The 25,998-nt window shown below is 41.9% G+C and overlaps 1 protein-coding gene across 3 annotated transcripts in view; it reads left to right on the forward strand.

Annotated features, from left to right (window-relative positions):
- The window catches only part of neurl1b (neuralized E3 ubiquitin protein ligase 1B), a 73,565-nt gene that overhangs the window by 22,632 nt on the left and 24,935 nt on the right, over nt 1-25,998 (forward strand). For all 3 annotated transcript variants that reach the window (XM_041193779.1, XM_041193781.1, XM_041193780.1), the window contains exon 2: nt 9,550-10,110. In XM_041193779.1, coding sequence (XP_041049713.1) covers nt 9,550-10,110 — 561 coding nt within the window. The remainder of the gene's footprint in view (nt 1-9,549; nt 10,111-25,998) is intronic.

Here is a 25,998-nt window from a genome sequence, read left to right on the forward strand (position 1 = left end):
AAGTGAGGGCTTTTCTCAAGGAAATATGAACTATCTTTGTAAGCCATTAGTAAGGCAGGATTTAAAGAGGATGCAGCCAACCAAATATCCCTGCCCCCCACCATTGATTATAAAGGCAGGGCAGTTCAACTGACAATATTATTGAGAAGGTATGTGTAAGAAGAATTTGTTTAATTAGAAGCAATAAGGCAGCTTTGTCATCTACTGCATGAGGACTCACAACCACACTCATCTGTCTGCACTGCTGTCTATCTGTGCATTCAACCTATCATTATCTTCCTCTGCATCATCATTCTCTTTATTTTCCTTATCAGCATCATTATTGATAAGGCGATAGTGGAGTTAATTTTGTGCTTCCACTTATGATCATTATGTTCCTCCTCCTGTGCCTCCCATTGATAGGGACCTGCAGGAAAGAAGGATAGAAGCTAAGAATGGGGGAGGTTAAGGGTCATAAAAGAGGATGAAAACTGTGGAGCCTCACTGAGATGGCAGGGCAGCAATTTAGTTGCTCAGGCACTAAACAGGTACCAGCAATAAGACATTGACCTCAATATATTCCACAGAAATAACAGAATGCTCCCCCACAGGCTGCATAGCCTTCTCTTCATAAGGTGTGAGATATTTAAAGATGGAAATCCCCCTCTGGTGGTCTGATTCTCACAAGCAAATCCACCCAGCTCACACATTCCTATGATCTAAGCGCTTACAGCATAGTGCCCATTTAAATACTGCTTCTGTTGAGTCATCGCTCCTCAAGTCGGACACTTGTTGAAGCTTCTGACCAGTCCTGAGTAAGGGTCTTAGACCTTCAATGTCAACTGATTGACTTCACTTTCCCCACATGTGCTGACTTACTGACTATTTCTTGCTTTCTTTGGCTTTACTCTTCGATTTCCAGTATCTGTAGTATTTAGATCTTTGTTAACAGGGCCACAATGATCTGATTCTTGAAAAGTGCATAAAGAATTATTTTTCTTGTTTTATGTCACTGTATTGTCTTCTACAACATACACAAGTGGAGCTTAGAAGAAGGGAGATTGAAAATGATAAGATGTTTCTGTGAAGGCTGATATGTTTGTTGTTTTACATGTGCCTGGCTCTGTCTTCCTACATTTTAGAAATCAGTTCTTTTCGTGAGCAGGTCACCTAAACAAACACTGATCATACAAGTTAATTCAGAAGAAGATGCTAAAGTCTGCTCAATTAGGGTCAGCCATTCTATTCCATTTTCTTAGCTGGCGTCCGTTGCCAAAGGTTGATTTCTAGTTTTATTTTAATGCTGAAGCTCTCTTTTTCTGTCGTCTGTGATATGTTCAAAATCACCCAACCAGCAGTGAAATCACAATGATAGCCATCCCTCTGATTATACCACTGGCTTTGGCTGCCAGTAGTAAGGGGCCAATAACAAGGATGGTAGAACCTCCGAGGCATAGTGATCAATCGGCAATGAGGAAGCTATGACAGTAGCCTATTCTGAAAAGATTCTTATACTTTGTATTTTAATATTTCTAAAAATACACCTGTAAACAGCCCCACTTAAAAAACAAGAGAGGAAGTACGTGAATGTGTAAACAAAATGGAGCTTGTTTCCCATTCTGATCAAACCAGGTTTGGGCAATGTGCTTTGTGAGCATCTCCAACCTTGTTACAGAATACCTGAAATAATTCTACCATCATATAGTTTTGCAAAGTATCCCGATGTATAATACAGAAAGAATATAAAGAAATGATTAGATATGATTTTCACTGTGACTGTTAATCAAGTAACAAATGATTACCACCTTTTCAGTAGAGATAAACTTTTCTTAATGAAATAATTTAATGTTCATGCACCCAAGCTGTTCAGGGGGTTGATGCCATGGCAATTCTAAATACAGGTTTGATTTGTTTATATTGTTAACTTGGCCACTGCAGTAGTCACAATAAATAGAAATCTCTTCCTTCTGAGACAAGAACAGTCTGCATGAGATACTTGATAAAGAGAGTAGTTCTTTCTAAACAGTGCTATCCAGTAAGATGAGCCTGAAGATCTGGTGTTTGACAATTAATCAAGAGGTTGTGTGCTTGAGTGCTGAGCTATTAAATATTCAAAGGAACTCACTGCCTGTATTGGCCAAGCTCACCATTTCTTAGCCTTGCCACTAGACCAGCTTAAAGGAGGAATGTTTTTTTTAATGGAAACTGATGTTACCAACATCTTCAAGGTTGAATTATAGTGCATGCAGGGCAGTTGCAGAATAGCGCTTCTATTCATTAAGGGACTGGTGGCATAGTTAATCCTGCAATTCTTCATCCTGCCATTCTGCTGGGTGAGGATTTGTGAAGGTATTGTTGAGTTGGAATAAAATGGGAAAAAGGAGTTGGAAACAAAAAAGCACCAAGCAATAATGAAACATATGTCAAATGCATTAAATCTAATGTCAAACTAGTTACAATGTTCAGTTTTATGGAAGTTATTATTGACAAACAATTTAGTTGCATGAAGGAATAGATTAATTACTGGCCGGCTAAATAGTCTGCCAGTGTGACTTGTGCCCCTGACTGGGGAGGAAGTCTTGCCATCAGGAGCTGCCAGCCAATCTGATTGGCTGGCAGCTCCAGCAATCCCAGGAGTGCCAAGAGCATATTAGTGGGTGCTGCCAGTACTACAAGCAGGCCCAAAAAGAAGATGCAATGAATCCCAGAGCAATGTCTTGGGCAGGGAGCGTTTGGGAGGTTTATGAAGGGGGGTGGGGGATGGGGGGGCGGTGGAGTGTTTTACAGAGCAGGTGGGTAGGAGGAAAGACAGGGTACCATCTTATTGGGGCTGCTCCCTGATGCGCAAAGCGTACCCCCAAAGATAGTACCTCCTCCTTCCTTCCTGCTCCTTTAAAAAGTTTTTTCAAACAATGGTCCGTCCTCTCCTGCTCGATTGCCCACACCAACCATATTATTGCGTGAGCAGTAGTTGGCTAGCTATAGTTGTCTTCATTGTCAAAGGTACATAACTCCTTCACCTTAGATTAAAAGAAGGAGAGGACTATTGCGTGAGCAGTAACCCTTTCGAGTACAAACCCGTTTCCATCTGTTCCTATTCAGATGAAGTTACATTGTTTCACAGTTTGCCATTGTGAGATTTGAACTCTTGATACTCTTTTGAGTAAACCTGTTTCCATCTGTTTCAGATGAAGTTACATTGTTTCATAGTTTGCCATTGTGAGATTTGAACTCTTGATCTTGGGGTTACAAACCCAGTACCATAACCACTTGGCTATTTAGGCCAAGCTAAATGTGAGGTTATCCATTTTGGTGGGAGGAACAGAGCTGCAGAGTATTTCTCAATGGTAAGAGATTAGAAAGATGTACAAAGGGGCCTACTCTTTCAAGTCAAACCCATTTCTATCTGTTACATTGTTTGTCATTGTGAGATTTGAACTCTTCATCTTGGGGTTACAAACCCAGTACCATAACCACTTGGCTATTTAGGCCAAGCAAAAAATGCTAGTAACTCTTTCGAGTACAAACACGTTTCCATCTGTTTCAGATGAAGTTACATTGTTTCATAGTTTGCCATTGTGAGATTTAAACTCTTGATCTTGGGGTTACAAACGCAGTACCATAACCACTTGGCTATTTAGGCCAAGCCTGTGTGAGCACTATATTATCAGGGCCAATTGGCTTGCTAACAAGCGCAATTGACCCTTTATTTATTTAAATATGGTGAGCAGGCTGATGATTTTGGCACCCACCAAAACCCCATATTATGGGGGTGAGCGGGAAGATGGTGGGGTTGGCACATGCCTTATGTTACATGCCCCCTTGTCAAAAACACGCCCAGCAGGGGCATGTAAAATCCAGCCCAAAGGCAGAACAATGGAGTCATGCATTAACAAAAGGAGCAGAATTTTACGCCAGCAGGACTTTACAGTCCAGCCGAAGTCAGCGGAGTTTAGAATGGCTCGCCGCATTTTACGGCCCCGTTCCCGTCATGACAGCGCCATAAAATTCCAGCCCAAAGGTTTTGTGGTGAGCCTTTCCTGGAATATTGAGTCGCTTTTGCAATTAAGTGAAAACTGCCATCTTATTTTTAAAAATGACTTTGAGGAATTTTTTTTGCTTCATAAAATCCCAGAATGACTATTGTGATTAGATCCTGAAAACTCTAAAGAGCTCCTTTAATCTCCTTGCATTATGAGTACATGATTAGCAATAGCAATTATCTCCCACCCACTCTGTTCATCCAGTAAGAATATTGTGTGTGCTTCTTTTAATGTACAGTGGAACGTGAGAAAATGAAAACTAACAATCACGTTATGTCCATTAAATTGTAACCTCCTTTGGAAGTGAACTTGGGCCACCATCTGTTTTCTTTGCATGGAATTTTCAATAGTCAAAATAAAAAACAGTTGCTTTTAGTAAAGAGTCTGATAATGATACTGTTCACTTCCCAACTCAATTACAAAGCATTTGTATTCTATATAGTGGCTTTCCACTTGAATGGAATTGTTCTTTTAATCAGTCTAAGATAATTCTGCTCAAATGTTGTAGATTCTCAACTGGAGTCTTTGGAAGCCAAGCATTGTTTGTGTACACGCTGTTAACTCTGCTCATGGCAACCTGACTTATTGTTTGGGTTAATATAGCCATCCTGACCTATGGAATCCCAGAAATACCAAACTCAAATAGGCTTCTGAACATACTGGAAATGGATTATTTGACTTAATTGAATAGTTTGTTTGCAATTCAGTTGATAGATTTATCTGTAGTTTACAAATGAAAGAAAACAGTTGTTAAAGTTTTTTCAGATGGGAAAATATGTGTTTAACAATCCACTTCATACAGAAGAATATACAATTGGAGATGTTAAGAAGCATGCCCTAATATACGGGTACTTCCCAGCACTTCAAAACTGAACAAATTCTTATTAATACTTGGAATCATTAAAAGAAAAAGCTGAGTAGACATAATTTAATTTGCTTTTTTGTGATGGTTACTTCATATTTCTGTATTTTTTAGAAAAATCTTTTTATCTATTTCCAACAGAAAACTGGTAAATTAATGTAATGGAAGAGTTAGTACCAAATAATAGTCAAGTGTCCGTTTCCGCAGGGCCATTTAGTTATGGATAGGTACACGAGTTCTCGCGTAATCCTGTAATACAATTGTTATACATACATGTTCAGGGCATTTTTCTGTACTCCTACCTGAAGAGTTGATCTTGAGCTGGTGGTTGAAAACATCAGAACATTTGTAATCCAGGTAATAAAGCTAATCTTGCTTTTTCAAAACTGCAGAGGGACCATTAGATTTGCTGAAGGCCACATTCTAATAAAAATATGAGAACCAGCTCAGTCTACATCTCGTTCAATAACTTGAAACAATAGATCTGCTTAAAACAGAGATCCTCATGACTATAGCCATGCTTAGACATGTTTGCAAAGCATGTGTTAAATAATTCTGAATTAGTTTGGGGAATTTCTCTCTCAACATGTCCGGAGAATTTGTCAGTTGCTTCGTTGTTCTGCTAATGGATGGCAGCAACTCTGAGGAGATCCTAACACTTGGGTAGAAAAAACTTCAGTTCTACCAAATTATGCACTGATGTAGTGGAGTTAACTTACAGATGATAATTTTATCCTTGAATATCGTTATACAAGCCTGACTTAAATAAGGTGTACAAAACTGATTAACATCATTTTCATAACATCGTACACAATACTAACATCACTCTCATATTTTACGCATGTGCTCCATCTAAATAATGATGATTTCCAAGTCAAAATGTTGCCTGGACTTGTCTTAGGATAAAGAAAAACATTCAATTCAATTGTATTTCTCATTACCTTATTTTCCATCATGATGGGGTATGTGTGTTTTATGTGCATCAACTTACAAGGAGCATAATTTTAGTAAAAAAGAAAGAAAAAGGCTGATTGTTACTGTTGGTATAAGTTTCTTTGACGTGGAGTTTTAAAAATCAAATCAGGCTCTTCACAAATTGTCAAAGGAGCTCTGTTACAAGCATCTGCTCACGCCAAACAGATGCCTGTTACCAGCGATCAGCTTGTTCAAGTCTACATCATAAACAGCAGCAGTTTATCATTATACAGTAAACGAATGTACCACATGCAATAAATGGGCAACTGACTGTAGAGACTCTCTTGCCAGAGACAGAGATTTAAACTTTTTTCACCAATGTGACAGCTCCACAGCCTGTAAATGTTGCAGGTGGGAGTAGGTGCAACATACTCCTGGTAAGTCCTCATTAATATTTATGGCAGGGAAATCGAGGAGAACCTATTTCTTCCAGTTTTCCACCTTTAAATCACTTGCCCTGAATTGGCTGGCATTTTCTGGCCCTTCCACCTGTCAGGTCCTGAGCATTGTTCCTTCTAAGCTACACGGATGTATGGCAATCATGATAGGGCCATGCAGGGAACAAACAGTCTGTGCCCACAAGCAACATTCCCTTTAAGAGGCACACCTGTACGGCCATACTGCAATCTTAAAGAGACATTGCAGTGCAACAAGCCAGCTACTCCAGAGAGCAGTGAAAGCTAGGCCATTGAATATATTCAAGGCTAAATTAGATAGATTTTTGATTTATACAGGGAGTCCAGGGCTATGAGGCAAAGACAGGAAAGTGGAGTTGTGGTCCTGATCGGATCAGCCGTGATCATGGTGAATGCTGAAGCAGGTTCAAGAGGCTGAATGCCCAGCTTTGGCTCTTGTTTCTTCTGTTCTTAATGCACAACAAACAGAAATTAGAAAGAACATTGGTCCTTAGTACCCTTATTTAAATAAATGATCAACAGTTTTGTAAGTCCATATTTCCTGCATTTACTATTGCATAAACATTTGTGGTAACTTAGACTGTGATCTATAAGGGCACAGCTCTTACCAGGATCTCTGAGGCAGGTTTATTAGTGATTTCTGAAGTTGGGAAACATTTTTGCTTCATTTAAAATAAAAAAAATTTGGACTTTCTTACTGCCTCTGATGGGGTGAAACAACTGGCAGATTTACCCCTCCTTCCGAGTGAGGGCTTTTCACAAGGAAATATGGACTACCTTTGTAAGCCATTAGTAAGGCAGGACTTAACAAGATGCAGCCAACCAAATATCCCCCCCCACCCCCAGCCCCCATTGATTATAAAGGCAGGGCAGTTCAACTGACAATACTGTTGAGAAGGTATGTGTAAGAAGAATTTGTTTAATTAGAGGTAAAAAGGCTGCTGCTGCATGAGGACTCACAACCACACTCATCTGTCTGCACTGCTGTTTATCTGTGCATTCAACCTGTCATTATCTTCCTCTTCATCATCATTCTCTTTATTTTCCTCATCAACATCATTATGGATAAGGCGATAGTGGAGTTAATTTTGTGCTTCCACTTATGATCATTATGTTCCTCCTCCTGTGCCTCCCATTGATAGGGATCTGCAGGAAAGAAGGGTAGAAGCTAAGAATGGGGGAGGTTAAGGGTCATAAAAGAGGATGAAAACTGTGGAGCCTCACTGAGATGGCAGGGCAGCAATTGTTCAGGCACTAAACAGGTACCAGCAATAAGACATTGACCTCAATATATTCCACAGAAATAACAGAATGCTCCCCCACAGGCTGCATAGCCTTCTCTTCATAAGGTGTGAGATATTTAAAGATGGAAATCCCCCTCTGGTGGTCTGATTCTCACAAGCAAATCCACCCAGCTCACACATTCCTATGATCTAAGCGCTTACAGCATAGTGCCCATTTAAATACTGCTTCTGTTGAGTCATCGCTCCTCAAGTTGGACACTTGTTGAAGCTTCTGACCAGTCCTGAGTAAGGGTCTTAGACCTTCAATGTCAACTGATTGACTTCACTTTCCCCACATGTGCTGACTTACTGACTATTTCTTGCTTTCTTTGGCTTTACTCTTCGATTTCCAGTATCTGTAGTAGTTAGATCTTTGTTAACAGGGCCACAATGATCTGATTCTTGAAAAGTGCATAAAGAATTATTTTTCTTGTTTTATGTCACTGTATTGTCTTCTACAACATACACAAGTGGAGCTTAGAAGAAGGGAGATTGAAAATGATAAGATATTTCTGTGAAGGCTGATATGTTTGTTGTTTTACATGTGCCTGGCTCTGTCTTCCTACATTTTAGAAATCAGTTCTTTTCGTGAGCAGGTCACCTAAACAAACACTGATCATACAAGTTAATTCGGAAGAAGATGCTAAAGTCTGCTCAATTAGGGTCAGCCATTCTATTCCATTTTCTTAGCTGGCGTCCGTCTCCAAAGGTTGATTTCTAGTTTTATTTTAATGCTGAAGCTCTCTTTTTCTGTCATCTGTGATTTGTTCAAAATCACCCAACCAGCAGTGAAATCACAATGAAAGCCATCCCTCTGATTATACCACTGGCTCTGGATGCCAGTAGTAAGGGGCCAATAACAAGGATGGTAGAACTTCCAAGGCATGGTGATCAATCGGCAATGAGGAAGCTATGACAGTAGCCTATTTTGAAAAGATTCTTATACTTTGTATTTTAATATTTCTAAAAATACACTTGTAAACAGCCCCACTTAAAAAACAAGAGAGGAAGTACGTGAATATGTAAACAAAATGGAGCTTGTTTCCCATTCTGATCAAACCAGGTTTGGGCAATGTGCTTTGTGAGCATCTCCAACCTTGTTACAGAATACCTGAAATAATTCTACCATCATATAGTTTTGCAAAGTATCCCGATGTATAATATAGAAAGAACATAAATAAATATTAGATATGATTTTCACTGTGATTGTTAATCAAGTAACAAATGATTACCACCTTTTCAGTAGAGATAAACTTTTCTTAATGAAATAATTTAATGTTCATGCACCCAAGCTGTTCAGGGGGTTGATGCCATGGCAATTCTAAATACAGGTTTGATTTGTTTATATTGTTAACTTGGCCACTGCAGTAGTCACAATAAATAGAAATCTCTTCCTTCTGAGACAAGAACAGTCTGCATGAGATACTTGATAAAGAGAGTAGTTCTTTCTAAACAGTGCTATCCAGTAAGATGAGCCTGAAGATCTGGTGTTTGACAATTAATCAAGAGGTTGTGAGCTTGAGTGCTGAGCTATTAAATATTCAAAGGAGCCCACTGCCTGTATTGGCCAAGCTCACCATTTTTTAGCCTTGCCACTAGACCAGCTTAATGGAGGAATTTTTTTTTAATGGAAACTGATATTACCAACATCTTCAAGGTTGAATTATAGTGCATGCAGGGCAGTTGCAGAATAGCGCTTCTATTCATTGAGGGATTGGTGGCATAGTTCATCCTGCCATTCTGCTGGGTGAGGATTTGTGAAGGTATTGTTGAGTTGGAATAAAATGGGAAAAAGGAGTTGGAAACAAAAAAGCACCAAGCAATAATGAAACATATGTCAAATGCATTAACTCTAATGTCAAACTAGTTACAATGTTCAGTTTTATGGAAGTTATTATTGATAAACAATTTAGTTGCATGAAGGAACAGATTAATTACATTGAAGTAAAATCAGATAGCCTTTCTAATACCATTTAATTTTAATCTTACAGATACAACTCACCAGGCCCGCTCTGGATCTGCTCGACAGTATTACACAGTTCCACCTAGCAGTCATGAACGGAGAGCACATCCAAACATCGCTGAGCCTCCTAGGTTTCATTCGCAGGCCAAAGGCAAAAACGTCCGTCTCGACTCGCATTTCAAAAAAGCTACCCGGAAAAACAGTTTCTGTAATGGTGTAACCTTCAGCAACCGTCCAGTTCACCTTTATGAAAAAGTGCGATTACGGTTATCAGTGGTACTTCATGGGTGGAGTGGTGCTTTACGGTTTGGTTTTACAAGTCATGATCCCTCACTGATGAGCTCTGCAGACATCCCAAAGTATGCATGCCCTGACTTGGTAACCAGGCCTGGCTACTGGGCCAAAGCATTACCTGAAAGATTCGCTCTGAAGGACAATGTCCTTGCTTTCTGGGTGGACAGACACGGACGAGTATTTTACAATGTGAATGATGAAGACCCTGTTCTTTTCCAGTGTGGCATTAATGTTTCAGGACCACTTTGGGCGTTGATTGACATTTATGGAATTACACAGGAGGTCCAAATGCTTGGTAAGTATTCCAGCAGTAAAAATAAAATCTCCACTAATTCAATTGAAGGGCCGGTTTGAGTTATATGGGATAATTGTTAAAATACTCACTCCCTAACAAATCTAGGTTGCCTATTATTTGAGCCCACCCTCATTTGTCACTGCTGAGATGAAGCTTTGTAATTTATAAGGCATAACCGACAATCTGGAAAATTAAGAAGGAAATGTTGATGCAGTTAGCTTGCAAGTGTGCCAAATCAGTGTTAGAATGACTTGGTAATTTTTGTGAAATAGCCGTTAATCTCCATTTCCAATCAGTAAGATCAGTTTAATCTTTGGCTGTTTCTTTCTATAGAGTCAAAAGATCATTTGCCAATGATGGTGCAACCTTCAGTAACCATCTGATTAGACATGATTTTGGGGAAAAAAAATCAGTAACAACTGGTCAAAATTTGAGGCTTCTGGTTAAGCATTTGTGCAGAGGCAGTGTAAAGATCTTGAAATCATATTGTGTCTCATCTCATAGGCATCAAACTAGACATTTTATTTTTAGCCATATAAATACTGTGGCTACAAGAGCAGGTCAGAGGCTAGGAATCCTGCGGCAAGTAACTCACCTCCTGACTCCTCAAAGCCTGTCCACCATCTACAAGGCACAAATCAGGAGTGTGATGGAATACTCCCCACTTGCCTGGATGAGTGCGGCTTCAACAACACTCAGGAAGCTTGACACCACCCAGGTTAAAGCAGCCAGCTTGATTGGTACCCCATCCACAAACATTCACTTCCTCCACCACCGACGCAAGGTAGCAGCATTGTGTACCACCTACAAGATACACTGCAGGTACTCACCAAGGCTCCTTAGACAGCACCTTCCAAACCCACGACCACTACCATCTGGAAAGACAAGGGCAGCAGATAGATGGGAACACCACCTCCTGGAAGTTCCCTTCCAAGCCACCCACCATCCTGACTTTTCCCCCATGTGTGAATCACATCCTGCCCCCTTTACACCCTCCCCACCACCAGCAAAATTCCTGTGGAAATGGGGGCAGGATTTCTGGATCCAGGGTCCCTGTGTCATTCTGGGTAAGGCATGGAGTCTGCACAACTCCGAAAATCCAGGCATTTGGCTGTCTTCACTGTAGAAACACAAAAATACTTGAAAATCAAGATAAAAGGGAGGGAAGAACTTAAAACAATGACAAGCACTGGGGAAAAAGCATTGGGAAAGCTATTAGAATTAAAGACCAACAAGCATCCTGGACAGGAGCGGGCTTACAGTTAGTGGGGCCCTGTGCTCAGCTTCATTTCTGGGCCCTCCCCACCCCTCCCACGCCGCCACTGCGAACACAACCTAAAACCACGGGCCACCGGCTATTTCACCGGCTTTTCACAGTCACGTAACTACTTCTGTGCACTTTAGTTCTCACCACTCAATCGAAAACTTTAGTGCCTCTAATGAGAAGATACAATTTAAAACGTGTATGCAAGTAAGCATTGCTTTGCTCCTGTGGCGCAATCGGTTAGCACATGGTACATTAATGGCAGGATTGAGGCATGTGTAATGCTGAGGTTGTGAGTTCAAATCAAACCTTGAGGGACTTCTGTTGAGCAGCTCAAGTTTTGAAAAACATGTATAAGAATTTTCCCCCCCGTTGTGGGGGGGAAGTGCAGGAGCAGACATGTGCAGGCGCGCCTCCGATTGGCACCCCCAATTGGGGGGTGCGCCGCCATTTTGCGTGGACAGGCCAATTAAGGCCCGCCCAGCATGACGTCCACCAGGAAGATCTATGCGCTCCCTATGCGGGTGGGGGGGGGCGGAATTCCCTCAGCCATGAGTGAGCTCTTTCACGCATACGCATGAAAGAGCATTCTCATCTCCCTGAGGCTAAGTGCTGCCTCAAGGAGATCACTGCCAAATATAAAAATTGTAAAGGCGCACAAACAAAATTTCCCTGCCATGTCCGCTCATGTGACATTGTCACGTGAGTTGGGACATGTCCATCATTTTAAATCTAACCTTTATTAAATTTTTTAAAACCCTCATGAAACCTCATCCCGCCCGTGGATGAGGTTTCATGCTTTTTCTGAAGCCCGCCAGGGTTAAGGTTGGATGGGCAGGTCCATTAATTATAACAATATATTTTAAATAGCCTCAATTGGCCATTGACAGGTCGGTGGGTGCATAGCTGATTCAGCTGCACCCCTGCCGACCTGAAATTGAAATAACACAGAGTGACATCATCCCACGTCATTTTACACATTGGCAAGTGCTCCCCCCCACCCCCGCTTGCCGACCTAAAGATCCTGACCATGAGCTTTCGACTGGCTGCGGAACAGGAACAGTGCCATCTTGAGAAATAAAATCATTTAATTGGAAGGGACCAATTTCTGTAGATTGAGAACTGATCTATCTAGGTTAAATATCTCAAGTATCAACAAAAATGCTGCAAATACTCAGCAGATGAAGCAGTTTCTGTGGAGAGAGAAACAAAGGCGATGATCCTTCTGGCATCGCTGATTCCGCACTGTTTGTTTTATCTTGGTATTGACTCTTCAGCTCGTTTCATGTTGTTCAATTTGTTGCCAATTTCTCAGATTGAAACAAGTCACAGCAATGATTACTATAATCTAAACCATCTGATGATTATCAGCAATGTATGATGTTTTGAATCGGGTAAATATGCAGGATAGAAATTAAAGTCCATGGTTAAGCTCAATCTTATAAAACAATTAATTTATACCCGACCTCACCTCACAGCTTATTTATTTCCCTTTAAAATGCACCAATATATGAAGTAGGTAATAGAATTGTCGAAGTACGTTAGGTGGAGTGGGCAGGAGGGGGTCATCATGTGGTTTCCTGACTAGCAGTCTCCAGGTCAATTTAACCTGTGACTCTTTTGATCTCTCTCCCCATCTTTATGCTGGAGATTTTAAAAGAAAGACTGAAATGTAATAACACTTTGAGACATCTGATGGTCTTGAACAATGACAGTACAGCCAATAAAGTACTGTTGAGTTGCAGTCACTGTTGCACATAGGAAGCTCCCACAAACAACACATGAACCATATCAGATTTTGTGACACTGGAGGATGGATAGCAGGACAGCAGGGAAAAATCCCCTGCTCTTCCAGCAAACAGTGCCAGCCTGAACCCCCATTAACATATGACAATAAGGCCTGAAGCTTCAAGAAAATATCAAAACCACACCCTTTTCCGCCCAGCTCCCTCTAAATGAATAGCACTGCAATGGAATGGCATCCCCATTGCCTCTTGCTCCATCCCCTCTCTGTCCTCCCCCAGTCATTGTCCAGTTCAACTCATATCCCCAGTCAGTTATTGCAATATTCAAGCTTTTTTTTTCCTGCTGCTGTACTGCCTACAATGAGAGGGGTTATTATGCAGTAAAATGAATGTGCTGTGCATCCAGGTCATTTCTCTCTCTCCCCCGCCCCTCTCATTTTATAACCTCTGTTGAAAACTAACCGCCCAGCAATGCCTCTGAAAGCTGGAACTGTGTCACCATCCCTCTCCCTGGAACCCTGTTGTATTCATTGTACTCCCCCTACACGACTGAAACCTGCAGTGCTTTGGCGAATGCAGCCCGCACACTATAACCAAGCAAGCACAGAAGGGCAATTCTAAAAGCCGCAAGAGATGGCATTATTACACGGATATCACGAGAGAGTGACTCCCATCTCTCATATCTCAGCCATCCATCCACCTTGCTTGAAGCACGCAGCGGCTGCTTATCCCGAATCTTCCTTCCCCCATCCCACTCTTCCTCTCCCTCCCCTTTGTTCTAACCAATCAAGCTTGAAAAATGCATAATGATTTGTTTTAGTGTCTTGAGAGGGGGGAAACTGCCAGGAGATATGTTGTACACAGCTGAGCAGACAGTTTAATGTCTCAGCTGAATGGCGGCACTTCCAACAGTTCAGCACTCACTCATCAATTTGGGGCCCCTCTGTCGTTTGGGGGCCCCATACCACAGCACAGTGTGTTTTATTGTAAATCCGTCCCTGCCCCTGAACCTGATGGCCTGCATCCTAGGGTCTTAAAAAAAGTGGCTACAGACATGAACAAAAACAAAAATACCTGAAGAAAGTTAGCAGGTCTGACAGCATCTGCAGAGAGGGATGCAGTTGACGTTTCGAGTCCGTATGACTCTTCATCAGAACAAAGACATAAAGAAATGAGATGAAATATAAGCTGGTAGAAGGGGTGGAGCAAGAGAGCTTGATAGGGAGCCAGTGATAGGTGGAGGCCAAGAAGAGACCAAAGATGTCATAGACAAAAGGACAAAGGGGTGTTGATGGTGGTGATATTATCTAATGGATATGCTAATGGGGACATTAAGGGAAGCAAGCTAGTGGCAGATGGTCCTTGTGCAGGCGAGGTGAGGGAAAGGGATCGAAATGGGCTAAAAGGTGGAGATGAAACAATAGATCGAAATAAATTTAAAAATAGGAAGGAAAAGAAAAATATGTAGTTGTAAAAAAATAAAGTGCCTAGTCAGAAGATGAAGTGCTGTTCCTTCAGTTTGCATTGAGCTTCACTGGAACAATGCAGCAGGCCAAGGACGGACATGTGGGCATGAGAGCAGGGTGGAGTGTTGAAATGGCAAGCAACAGGGAGGTCTGGGTCATGCTTGCGGACAGACTGAAGGTGTTCCGCAAAGCGGTCACCCAGTCTGCGTTTGATCTCCCCAATGTAGAGGAGACTGCATTGGGAGCAGCGAATCATTAGACTAAATTGAGGGAAGTGCAAGTGAAATGCTGCTTCACTTGAAAGGAGTGTTTGAGCCCTTGGACGGTGAGGAGGGGGGAAATAAAGGGGCAGGTGTTGCACCTTCTGCGGTTGCATGGGAAGGTGCCGTGGGAGGGAGTTGAGGTGTAGGGGGTGATGGGGGAGTGGACCAGGCTGTCCCGGAGGGAACAATCCCTGTGGAAAGCAGCCGAGGGGGGTGAAGGGAAGATGTGTTTGGTAGTGGCATCATGCCGGAGTTGGCGGAAAGGTTAGGTGCATTTGTTGTGATCTTCCAAAATTCCTCGATACTGGAACAGACCCAGCGGATTGGAAAATTGCAAATGTGACACTTCTATTCAAGAAAGGAGGGAGGCAGAAAACAGAAAACTATAGGCCACCTAGACTAACATCTGCATTAGGGAAAATGCTAGAATCCATTAATAAAGAAGCATTAACAGGACATTTAGAAAATCATAATACAATCAGACAGAGTCAACATGGTTTTGTGAAAGGGAAATCATGTTTGACTTATTTATTAGAGCTCTTTGAGGAAATAACAAGCAAGGTGGTTAAAGCAGAAATCTGAGGATGTGATGTATTCAGATTTCCGAGAGGCATTCGATAAGGTGCCACGTCAAAGTTTACTTTACAAATTAAGAGCTCATGGTGTAGATAGTAACATGTTAGCATGGATAGAGAATTTGTTAGCTAACAGGAAGCAGAGAGCACGGATAAATGGGTCACTTTTGATGTGGCATACTGTTACTCATGGAGTGCCACAAGGATCAGTGCTGGGGTCTCAACTATTTACAATCTATTTTAAAAACTCGGATGAAGGGACCGAATGTATGATAGCTAAATTTGCTGATGTCACAAAGATAGGTAGGGAAGTAATTTGTCATGAGAACATATAGAGTCTACAAAGGAGTTTAGGTAGGTTACATGAGTGGGCAAAAATCTGGCAGCTGGAATATAATGTGGGAAAATGAGAACGTGTCCACTTTGGCAGGAAGAACAGAAAAACAGTTATTATTTAAATTGAGAGAGTCTGCGGAACTCTGAGGTGCAGAGGGATCTGGTGTCCTGGTACATGAATCACAAATAGTTAGCATGCAAGTACAACAAGTGATTAGGTAGGCAAATGGAATGTTGTGATTTATTTGCAAAGGGAAGTGAGTATTAAAGTAGATAAGTGTTGCTACACTTGTACGGGGCATTGGTGAGACCACATCTGGAGTACTATGTACAGTTTTGGTCTCCTTACTTAAGAAAGGATATAATTGCATAGAGTCATTGAGGTCTACAGCACAGAAAAACGCCCTTTGGTCCACTGAGTCTGCATCGGTCAAACAAGTGCCTAACTATCCTAATCCCACTTTCCACCACTAGGCCCATAGCCTTGTATGCCATGGCATCGCAAGTGCACAACCAAATACTTCTTAAATGTTTTGAGGGTATCTGCTTCTACCACCCTTTCAGGCAGTGAGTTCCAGATTCCCACCACCCTCTGGGTGAAAAAATTCTTCCTCACATACCCTCTAAACCTTCTGCCCCTTACCTTAAATCTATGCAACCAAGGGGAAAAGTTCCTTCCTGTCTACCCTATCTATGCCCCTCGTAATTTTATACACCTCAATCATTTCCCTCCTCCTCTGCTCCAGGGAAAATAACCCCAGTCTATCCAATCTCTCCTCACAACTAAAACTCTCCAGCCCAGCCAACATCCTGGTAAATCTCCTCTGCACTCTCTCTCGTGCAATCACATCCTTCCTATAATGCGGAATCCTGAACTGCCCGCAATACTCTAGCTGTGGCCTAACCAGCGTTTTATACAGTTCCAGCATACCCCCGCCCCCCCCCCCCCCCCCCCCCCCCCCGCGCTGTTATATTCTATGCCTCAGCTAATAAAGGCAAGTATCCCATATGCTTTCTTAGCCACATTATCTACCTGTCCCGCTATTTTAAGGGACCAGTGGACATGTACACCAAGGTCCCTCTGATCCTTGGTACTTTCCAGGGTCCTACCATTCGTCGTGTATTCCCGTGATTTGTATGTCCTATCCAAGTGCATCACCTCACACTTATCCAGATTAAATTCCATTTGCCACCGATCAGCCCATCTGACCAGCCCATCTATATTCTCCTGTAATCTAAGGCAATCCTCCTCACTATTTACTACTCCACCAATTTTCGTGTCATCCGTTAACTTATTGATCAACCCTCCTACATTCAAATCTAAATCATTTACATATACCACAAACAGCAAGGAACCCAACACCAATTCCTGTGGAACCCCAGTGGACACAGGCATCTAGCCACAAAAACAACCCTCGACCATCACCTTCTGCTTCCTGCCACTCAGCCAATTCTGGATCCAATTTGCCAAATTGCCTTGGATCCCATGGGCTCTTACCTTCATTGTCAGTCTCCCATGCGGGACCTTATCAAAAGCCTTGCTGAAGTCCAAGTAGACTACGTCAAATGCATTGCCCTTATCCACACACCCGGTCACCTCTTCGAAAAATTCAATCAAATTGGTCAGACATGATGTCCCCTTAACAAAACCATACTGACTGTCCTTAATTAATCCCTGCCTCTCCAAGTGTAGATTAATTCTGTCCCTCAGAATTGCTTCCAATAGTTTCCCCACCACTGAGGTTAGACTGACTGGCCTGTGGTTCCTTGGTTTATCCCTTCCTCCCTTCTTGAATAACAGTACCACATTGGCTGCCCTCCAGTCCTCTGGTACCTCTCCTGCGGCCAGAGAGGTATTGAAAATTATTGCCAACGCCCCTGCTATCTCCTCCCTTGCGTCGCTCAACAGCCTGGGATACATTTCATCTGGGCCTGGAGATTTATCAATTTTAAGCCTGCCAGACCACTTAGAACCTCCTCCCTTTCTATGCTAATTTCTTCAATTATATCACAGTCCTTCTGCCGGATTTCCATACCCACGTCGTCCCTCTCACTTGTGAATGCTGACACAATTTATTCATTTAGAACCCTACCTACGTCTTCCGGCTCCACACACAAATTACCATTACAGTCCTTAATGGGCGCTACTCTTTCCCTAGTTATCCTCTCACTCTTAACGTACTTGTAAAATAACTTCGGATTTTCCTTTATTTTACCTGCCAATCTCTTTTCATGCCCCTATTTTGCTCTCCTAATTTCCTTTTTACGTTCCCCCCTACACATTCTATACTCCTCTAGGGCTTCTGATGTTTTGAGCCCTCAGTATCTGCCATAAGCCTCCCTTTTTCTCTTTATCCAATCCTGTTTATCCCTTGACATCTAGGGTTCCCTGGATTTGTTGGTCCCATCCTTTATCTTTACTGGAATATGTTGGCCTTGTACTCTCCCTATTTCCTTCTTGAATGAGTCCCACTGCTGTGACACAGTGGCTGCTCCCAGTTCATTCTGGCCAAATCATATCTGATCTTATTAAAATCAGCCTTCCCCCAATTTAGAACTCTGATTTCTGGCCCATCCTTGTCCTTTTGCATAACAACCTTGAATCTAACGGAGTTATGATCCCTATCTGCAAAATGCGCCCCCACTGATACCTCTACCACTTGCCCAACTTCATTCCCTAAAATTAAGTCCAGGACTGCCCCCTCTCTTGTAGGACCTTCTCCATACTGGCTTAAAAAGCTCTCCTGGATGCATTTTAAGAATTCCGCTCCCTCTAAACCTATCACACTATGACTAACCCAGTTAATGTTGGGGAAGTTGAAATCCCCCATTATTACTGTCCTATTATTTTTACACTTCTCTGAAATTTGCCTACATATCCGCTCTTCTATTTCTCTCTGACTGTTTGGGAGTAGTGGAAACTGTTCACAGAAGGTTCCCTCACCTGATTCCTGGAATGAAAGGGTTAGCTTATGAGGAAAAGCTGAGCAGGTTGCGGTTATATCCATTAGAGTTTATAAGAATGAGAAGTGATATTGAAACATATAAGATCCTGGGGGAAACTTGACAGGGTGGATGCTGAGAGGATGCTTTCACTTGTAGAAGAGTGGAAACTAGGAGACACAGTTTAAAATTTAGAGGTCTCCCATCTAAGACTCAGATGAGGAGAATTTTTTTCTTGCAGAGGGTCGTTAGTCTGTGGAATTCTCTTCCCCAGAGAGAATGGAGGCTGGTCAATGAATATATTCAAGGCTGTGTTAGATAGATTCTTGATTGATAAGAGAGTAAAGGGTTATGGCTGGCAAGTGAGAGAGGTGGAGTTGAAGGCACAATCAGATGTTCTTGTGATGGGTACTCTGGAGCCAAGATACTCTGGAAATTGTGTCTTTTACCTGGTTTTCCAGGACTGGACAGCTCCAGAACAGGTCTTTGTTGTCACTGTTGTTCCAGGTTGCTTCTTTTTGGCTGTGTCATTGGAGCGACATATTGAAGTATCCATGCCTCAGTCCCACTCTCCAAGAAGTCTAAATTGTTGATGCTGGTATCTTTAACCCCGGTGAAAAAGCTGACTCTTCTTGTGAACCGTTAAATTGGCAAATGGATGAAATCCTAATATTTGGCATGTGTCCATGGGCAGAATTTAACCCTTGTCGGGTGGGCTCAGCCGGGTGGGCGGGGGTGATTGGGAAGCCGACTGCCGCCCGCAATCAAGGCCGGAAGACGATTTCACGCTGGCGGGCCAGTTAAGGCCCGCCCAGTATAAAATGCGAGCGGCAGCGCTCAATGCTCAGCGCTGCCTCTGTGGGTGAGGGGAGGAGGGCGTGCAGGGCGAATATGAATTTTGTGCATGCACACGAGTGCTCACTTGCAAATGTCCCTGAGGCACAGAGCTGTCTCAGGGAGATGAAGAATTTTCAAAAAAAAAATTGAAAGATGTAATAAAATATGTCCCCTCTGTCACATGAGCAGGGACATGTTATTAATTAAATTTTAAACTTCTATTTTATTTTTATTTGCTTTAGGAAACCTCATGCTGCCCGTGGATGAGGTTTCATAAAAAGTGCAAAGGCCGTTTGGCGTTTTTGCCTACCCGCCAACCGTAAGCTTGGACAGGCAGTGAAAAATTTAAGTTACTAACCTTGTAATGGGCTTAACAGGCCTTTTAATTGTTGGCGGGTGCGCTGCCAACTCTGGCGTGCGCCCGCTGACCGAAATATCATTTTACGCTCAAGCAGATTGGGTGCGCACCTGCCTGCCGAGCTAAAAATTTTGCCCATGTGTCTCTGCCTCTTCAAAGCTGAGGTGGACCAGATTCAAAGGGCAGATTGTCAACCAACATTGCCTTCTGGTCACTGTGCCCTTATATTTAAGTGATCTTGTTTAGATTGATAATTGAAGGTCACTTAACAGCATAGTCCCAATTTGTATGCCAGCTAATGACATTTCTGTGGAGTAAGTTGTCATTCAGAATTCTACTGCCACAACTAGAATGCTGCTGCTCAAATCTGCATGCTTTCAATCAGAAATCACTCTCCTTTTCATGGATATTCTAAATTTATCAGTTTTCACCCAGAAAATTTGCTTAATGGATAATGTGTGAGGTACAATGATGGAAGGGGTGGGGCCTGCTAAAAAAAAACAGCAGCTGGGGCTATTGCTGAAGGCACTCTTTGTGCTAAACTCAAGCTGAATTCAATTTATAGTGAAGGAATATATCAAAAGAACTAAGCATTTCTCAAAATATTGATTTCACATTCAAATAAATTGCCAAAGTATTTATTGCCAAGCGTAAAACGTATGTCAAGTGTAATCAGATAATCACAGCAACTGACATCACTTTTATAATTGCTGTCTGAAAATATCCTTTGTTAGCTAGCAACAAATGGTAATTATTTTTGCGACATTTTATGAAAGATGTGAAAAGTTATGTATTAGAAAAGCTTAACTGCAGTGGCTAGTTTTTCTTCACCCTAAAAACTTGCTTGATTTCACCTTCTCACCTGCAGTTGCAATTTTAGAGAACATAAGCATCTAAATGGGCACCTACTCACCGAACTGCCAGCCCCATACCAGACACTTTACAGCTCAGTGCAGAACCCCTTTTAAACCTATGTACATGTTGCAAACTATAGATGAAATGATTTCAGTATTTAAATACCAAGAGTAGTAACCATAAGAATGATATGCCTAGAAACTAGGGGTCATTTTGGATATTGGAACATCCTCTAAGGTCACTTCATGAAACACCACTCTTGTAACAACGTTTCAAGAAGAGTCTGTTTCATTTTAAATTGTTCCTATTTTCAAGTGTACAGTTTAGATATGGTTCTAATTTCATGTAACTACTACCCTCATTTGCCACAGGATATTAGACCAGAAGGTAAATCCTCTCTGTTACATAAATTAAGAACTAAATAACCTCTATGGGATAACAAAGTGAATACAGATAATGTCTCTATATATAAGCAAATCACTGGCAAATACAGAGTAGAAACACATGTAGATCACTGATTTGTGGTTGGAATCCCTAGTTTAATTGAAGGATATTCTGGATGAGTAGTTACATAACTAAATGTAGGAATACATAACTAAATGTAGGAAAATGCACGAGGGCCAGATAGATGGTTAATTGGCTAGTACAGCCTGTAATCTTTGTGCTTTAATCATAGTATCCTTAACCTGGTAAACTCCCCAAAAGCACTCATTCAGGCCTGATCAGTGATTAGATTCAGAAACTGCAGACTGTCTTGTATCCCACAAGAACCACTCAATGCTGCTCACATTCCATTCTATTCACTATTCGTTGCCATGTGAGAAACAGGATCTACAGTTGAAACGATCCTGCCTCTGTTGAAATGTCAGAAGACCTGTGTTTAAATGAATTAATGAATCTTCTCAGATCATTTTAAAATGCAGTGGTTGATGGCAGTTTGATAATGCTGTAGATGGCCCTGCCTCTAACTGTGTCTAGCATGGCAATGCGTGTGTCACAAAGATTATCTGTTAACATAATGCAATTTGATTCTTAAATAAAACATGGTCTGCCACAATAAAGGTTAGAGGGGAAGGTTGTTTTATTCAATGCAAAAAAAAACTCAACAAATCCATATGGCTAATACATATTTTGCACTGTTCAAAATAAGAGGAAAGAAAACTGATTTGCAGTTGAGGAAAATACAGGAAAAAGTTCCTCCCTTTTCCCACTTCATGTTGTGGAGGAAACATCTGGAATCAAAATAGCACATCATTCCCAATGTATTTGCATGTCCGGACATCAGCATGTCCTCTCCTGAGGGACAAATTAAGTTGACCATTAATTGTTGTATTTGTGACTTTTTAATTTTTTAATGGAAGGGGCTTTCCACTCGTAGCTGAATACATCAGTGACTATCCATTTTAAAACAAAACCACATAAACAATGGGCAAGTGATTAGGTAGGCAAATGGAATGTTGTTGTTTATTGCAAGGGGAATGGAATATAAAATTAAGGAAGTTTTGATACAATTCTACAGAGCGACCACATCTGGAGGACAGTGTGCAGTTTTGGTCTCCTTATTTTAGAAAGGATATAATTGCATTAGAAGCAGTGCAGAGGAAGTTCACTTGACTGATTCCTAGGATGGAAGGGGGTTGTCTTATGAGGAAAGGTTGGAAAGGTTGGACCTATATCCACTGGAGTTTAGAGAATGAGAGACAACCTTATTGAACAATACAAGATTGTGAGGGCACTTGTCAGTTGGATGCGGGAAGGATGTTTCCCTTTACAGGGGAGACTAGAACAAGGAGATACAGTTTAAAAATAAGGGGTCTCCTATTTAAGATGGAGATGAGGAGAATGTTTTTCTCTCAACGTGTCATTAGTCTATGGAATTCTCTTTCCCAGAGAGCAGTAGAGGCTGTGTCATTGAACATTTTTGAAGCTGAGTTAGATAGATTCTTGACTGACAAGGGAATCAAAGGGTCTACGGGGGTGGGCAGGAAAGTAGAGGCCACAATCAGATCACCATGATTTTATTAAATGGTAGAGTATGCTCAAAGGGTCAAATGGCCTACTCCTGCTCCTAATCCATTTGTTCGTTTGTATATATGTTCATATATATGGGTGCACTAGTAGGCATTCCCACGTGGAATACGACATAACTTGGAGAATGGGCAAAAGGCACGCAAAGCAGGACAAGGTGCTGGAAAGTGAGGTGGAGCAGGGCTCTATTCGGGAGGCCATATCCTCCCAGGATGTTAAGGGAGCCCTTCCCCAACCTGAATCTCAGCAAATAAAAATTTGTTCATGTTTCAGTAAAGGTGTCCTAACTGAAATCCACCACCTGCAACAGCCACACTGAAACCTCAGAGCAGGGAAAGGACCTCAGTGGTTGTGACGCTGACAATTAACTTTTATGCATTTGACTCCTGCCAGGCTGGAGCTGGAGATATTTGCAACATTTTGCAGTTTGCCATTCATAATTGTGTAAGAGAAGACACTGAGTTAACTGCATGTCCAGAGAGAAGCAGGCAGAGTAAGCATGTGGCTTTGCTGGATTGCAGTTTGTGAGCTTCCAATATCCCATGGATTCTGGAATGATCCCAGTGAATTGGAAGGTAGTAAATGTAGCTACACTATTCAAGAAAATAGGGAGAGAAAATGGGGAACTACAGGCCAGGTGGCCCGGAATCAGTATTCAGTAAAATGCTGGAATCTATTAGTAAGGGGTAACAGTACACTTAAAAAATCATAATATAGTTAGACAGATTCAGTATAGGTTTATCAAAAGGAAATCATGTTTGACAAATCTACTAGTACTTTTTTGAGGATGTAAGTAGCAGCATACCAGGAACCAGCGGATGTGGTATATTTAAATTTGTAAAAGGCCAATAAGGCTGTTGCATAAAATAAGGACTCATGCTATTGAGGTTAAAATATTACCATGGACAGAGGATTTTTTTTTTATTCTTTCATGGCAATTGGGTGTTATTGCCAAGGCCAGTATTTGTTGCCCATCACTAAGTGCCTTTGAACTGAGTGGCCTGCTCAGCCATTTCAGAGAGCAGTTAAGTGTCAACTATATTGCTGTAGGTCTGGAGTCACATGTAGGTCAGACCAAAAAAGGATGACAGATTTCCTTCCCTAAAGAACAAGAAACCAAAAGAATATATTAGTCATTTTCAGATCAGCAGATTGTGAATAATGTGGTGCTGGAAGGATAAGTGCTGGTGCCTCAGCTATTTACAATTTATATCAATGATTTAGATGAAGGAACCAAGTGTAATGTATCCAGGTTTGCTGATGAAATAAAGCTAGGTGAGAAAGTAAGCTGTGAGGAGGACATGAGTAGTTTACGAAGGATAAAGCCAGGTTAACTGAGTGGGCAAGAAGGTAGCAGATGGAGTATAATGTGGGAAAATGTGAGGTTATTTACTTTGGTAGAAATGGAAAAGCAATTCTTTTTAAAGTGTGAGAATCTATTAAATATTGCTGTCGAGAGGGATTTGGGTGTCCTTGTAAATGAAACACAAAAAACTAACATGCAGGTACAGGATCATACACTGAGCTTTATTGAAAGAGGGTTTGAGTACAAGAGTAAGGAAGTTTTTCTGCAATTATACAGGCCTCTGTTAAGATCACACCTGGAGTACTCTGGACAATTTTGGTTTTCATATCTAAGGAAGGATAGGCACACTTCCTTTAGAGAGGATGCAATGAAATTTCACTAGATTGATTCCTGGGATGAGAGGGTTGATCTATGCGAAGAGATTGAGTAGAATGGGCCTATATGCTACGGCACTCAGAAAAGTGAGAGGTGATCTCATTGAAAGATGTAAGATTCTGAGAACGATTGACAGTGTAGATGCTGAGAGGTTGTTTCCCTTAGCAGGAGAATCTAGAACCAGCCTTGGGATTAAGGAATGCTCATGTAGGACTGAGATAAGGAGAAATTTCTTCATTCAGAAGGTTGTGAATCTTTGTAATTCTCTATCCCAGAGTGCTGTGGATATTTAGTTGTTGAATATATTTATGGCTGAGGTAGACAGATTTTTGGTTCCTCGGGGAATCAAGGAATAGGAGTGAGCAGGAAAGTGGAATTGAGGCTGAAGATTGATGCCCTTGTTGAATGGTGGAACAGGATCGAGGGGCAGTAGAGCCTACTCCTACTCTTACTTCTTATTTTCTTACATTTCCCATGATGCAGGATCTGATTGATTACACAGAGACGGCGCTTTGCAGGAGCTCCACGTCAACTCTGTCCTATACGACAAGCTACTGGGATTCCAATCCCTCAATCCAGCAGGCATGTGATCATAGGCAAAGAGCCATGCAGGTCGTTGCCTGGTATCCTGGCAGTGGTTATGGTGCCTTCATTCTTCAGCAGCCCACTGTACCAGCTGCATTTGGGCCACCACAGCAAACCAAAGGGTGGTTACTGGGTGACAAACCACACATGTAGTTTGTATACAATGAAAGCCATGCTGCCACACAAAATGTGACAGAGCAGACCATTTGCTTGCTGAAACATTATTTCTGTTGCCTGGAGCACATTGGAGAAACCTTGCCATACTTGGCAGAGGGGGTGTCAAGCTTCATCACAATCTGCTGCATGCAATACAGCCTCACCATCATGAGGGCAGCCCTTGCTACCAGTTACATGGCGAAATACTCAAGAGAAGAAGCATAAAGAGGAGGAGAGGGAAGAAGGAGGGAGGAGGCAACCTAGACAATCCTTTCTGCCCAGGCTGTCTGTGGAAAATTCATGTGTGTGTGTGGCACCAGTAACTGTACCCCAGCTCCCCATTCACCAACAGTCTCACGCTTTCCCTTCCATCTATTATTGACCATCATTGTGTTTGCTTGGCCACAATGCAAAAATAAAGTCAGCACAAATTAACCATTCCAAGCCAAATTTATAAACCAAACCATTGCACATTTCTTACAAATGTCAACTAGTCACTTCTGAGCATTCGGTGTCCCAATGCTCCATGCAGTTACCCAGTGTTTGCAGTGTGACTGATAGAATACTGCTGACTTTCAGTGGAGGAGACTGCAGACATCCTTGGAGGACAATTCCAAGTAGCTCTCAGCCTAGAAGGTCTCACTTTGGGTGCACGATCTCAGCAGGGGCAGAAGTCTGGATTGGCTGCCTGACAATTAGCAGCAGGGGCACTGACAGTTGGCAGGCATTGGAGGATGAATGTTGTCTTCCTCCCTGAGAGAGGACAGCAGGTTCATGCTCCAAAGAGCCACTGCCT

This window comes from Carcharodon carcharias, chromosome 8 (genome assembly GCF_017639515.1).
Source record: "Carcharodon carcharias isolate sCarCar2 chromosome 8, sCarCar2.pri, whole genome shotgun sequence".
In the NCBI taxonomy this organism is placed as follows: domain Eukaryota; kingdom Metazoa; phylum Chordata; class Chondrichthyes; order Lamniformes; family Lamnidae; genus Carcharodon; species Carcharodon carcharias.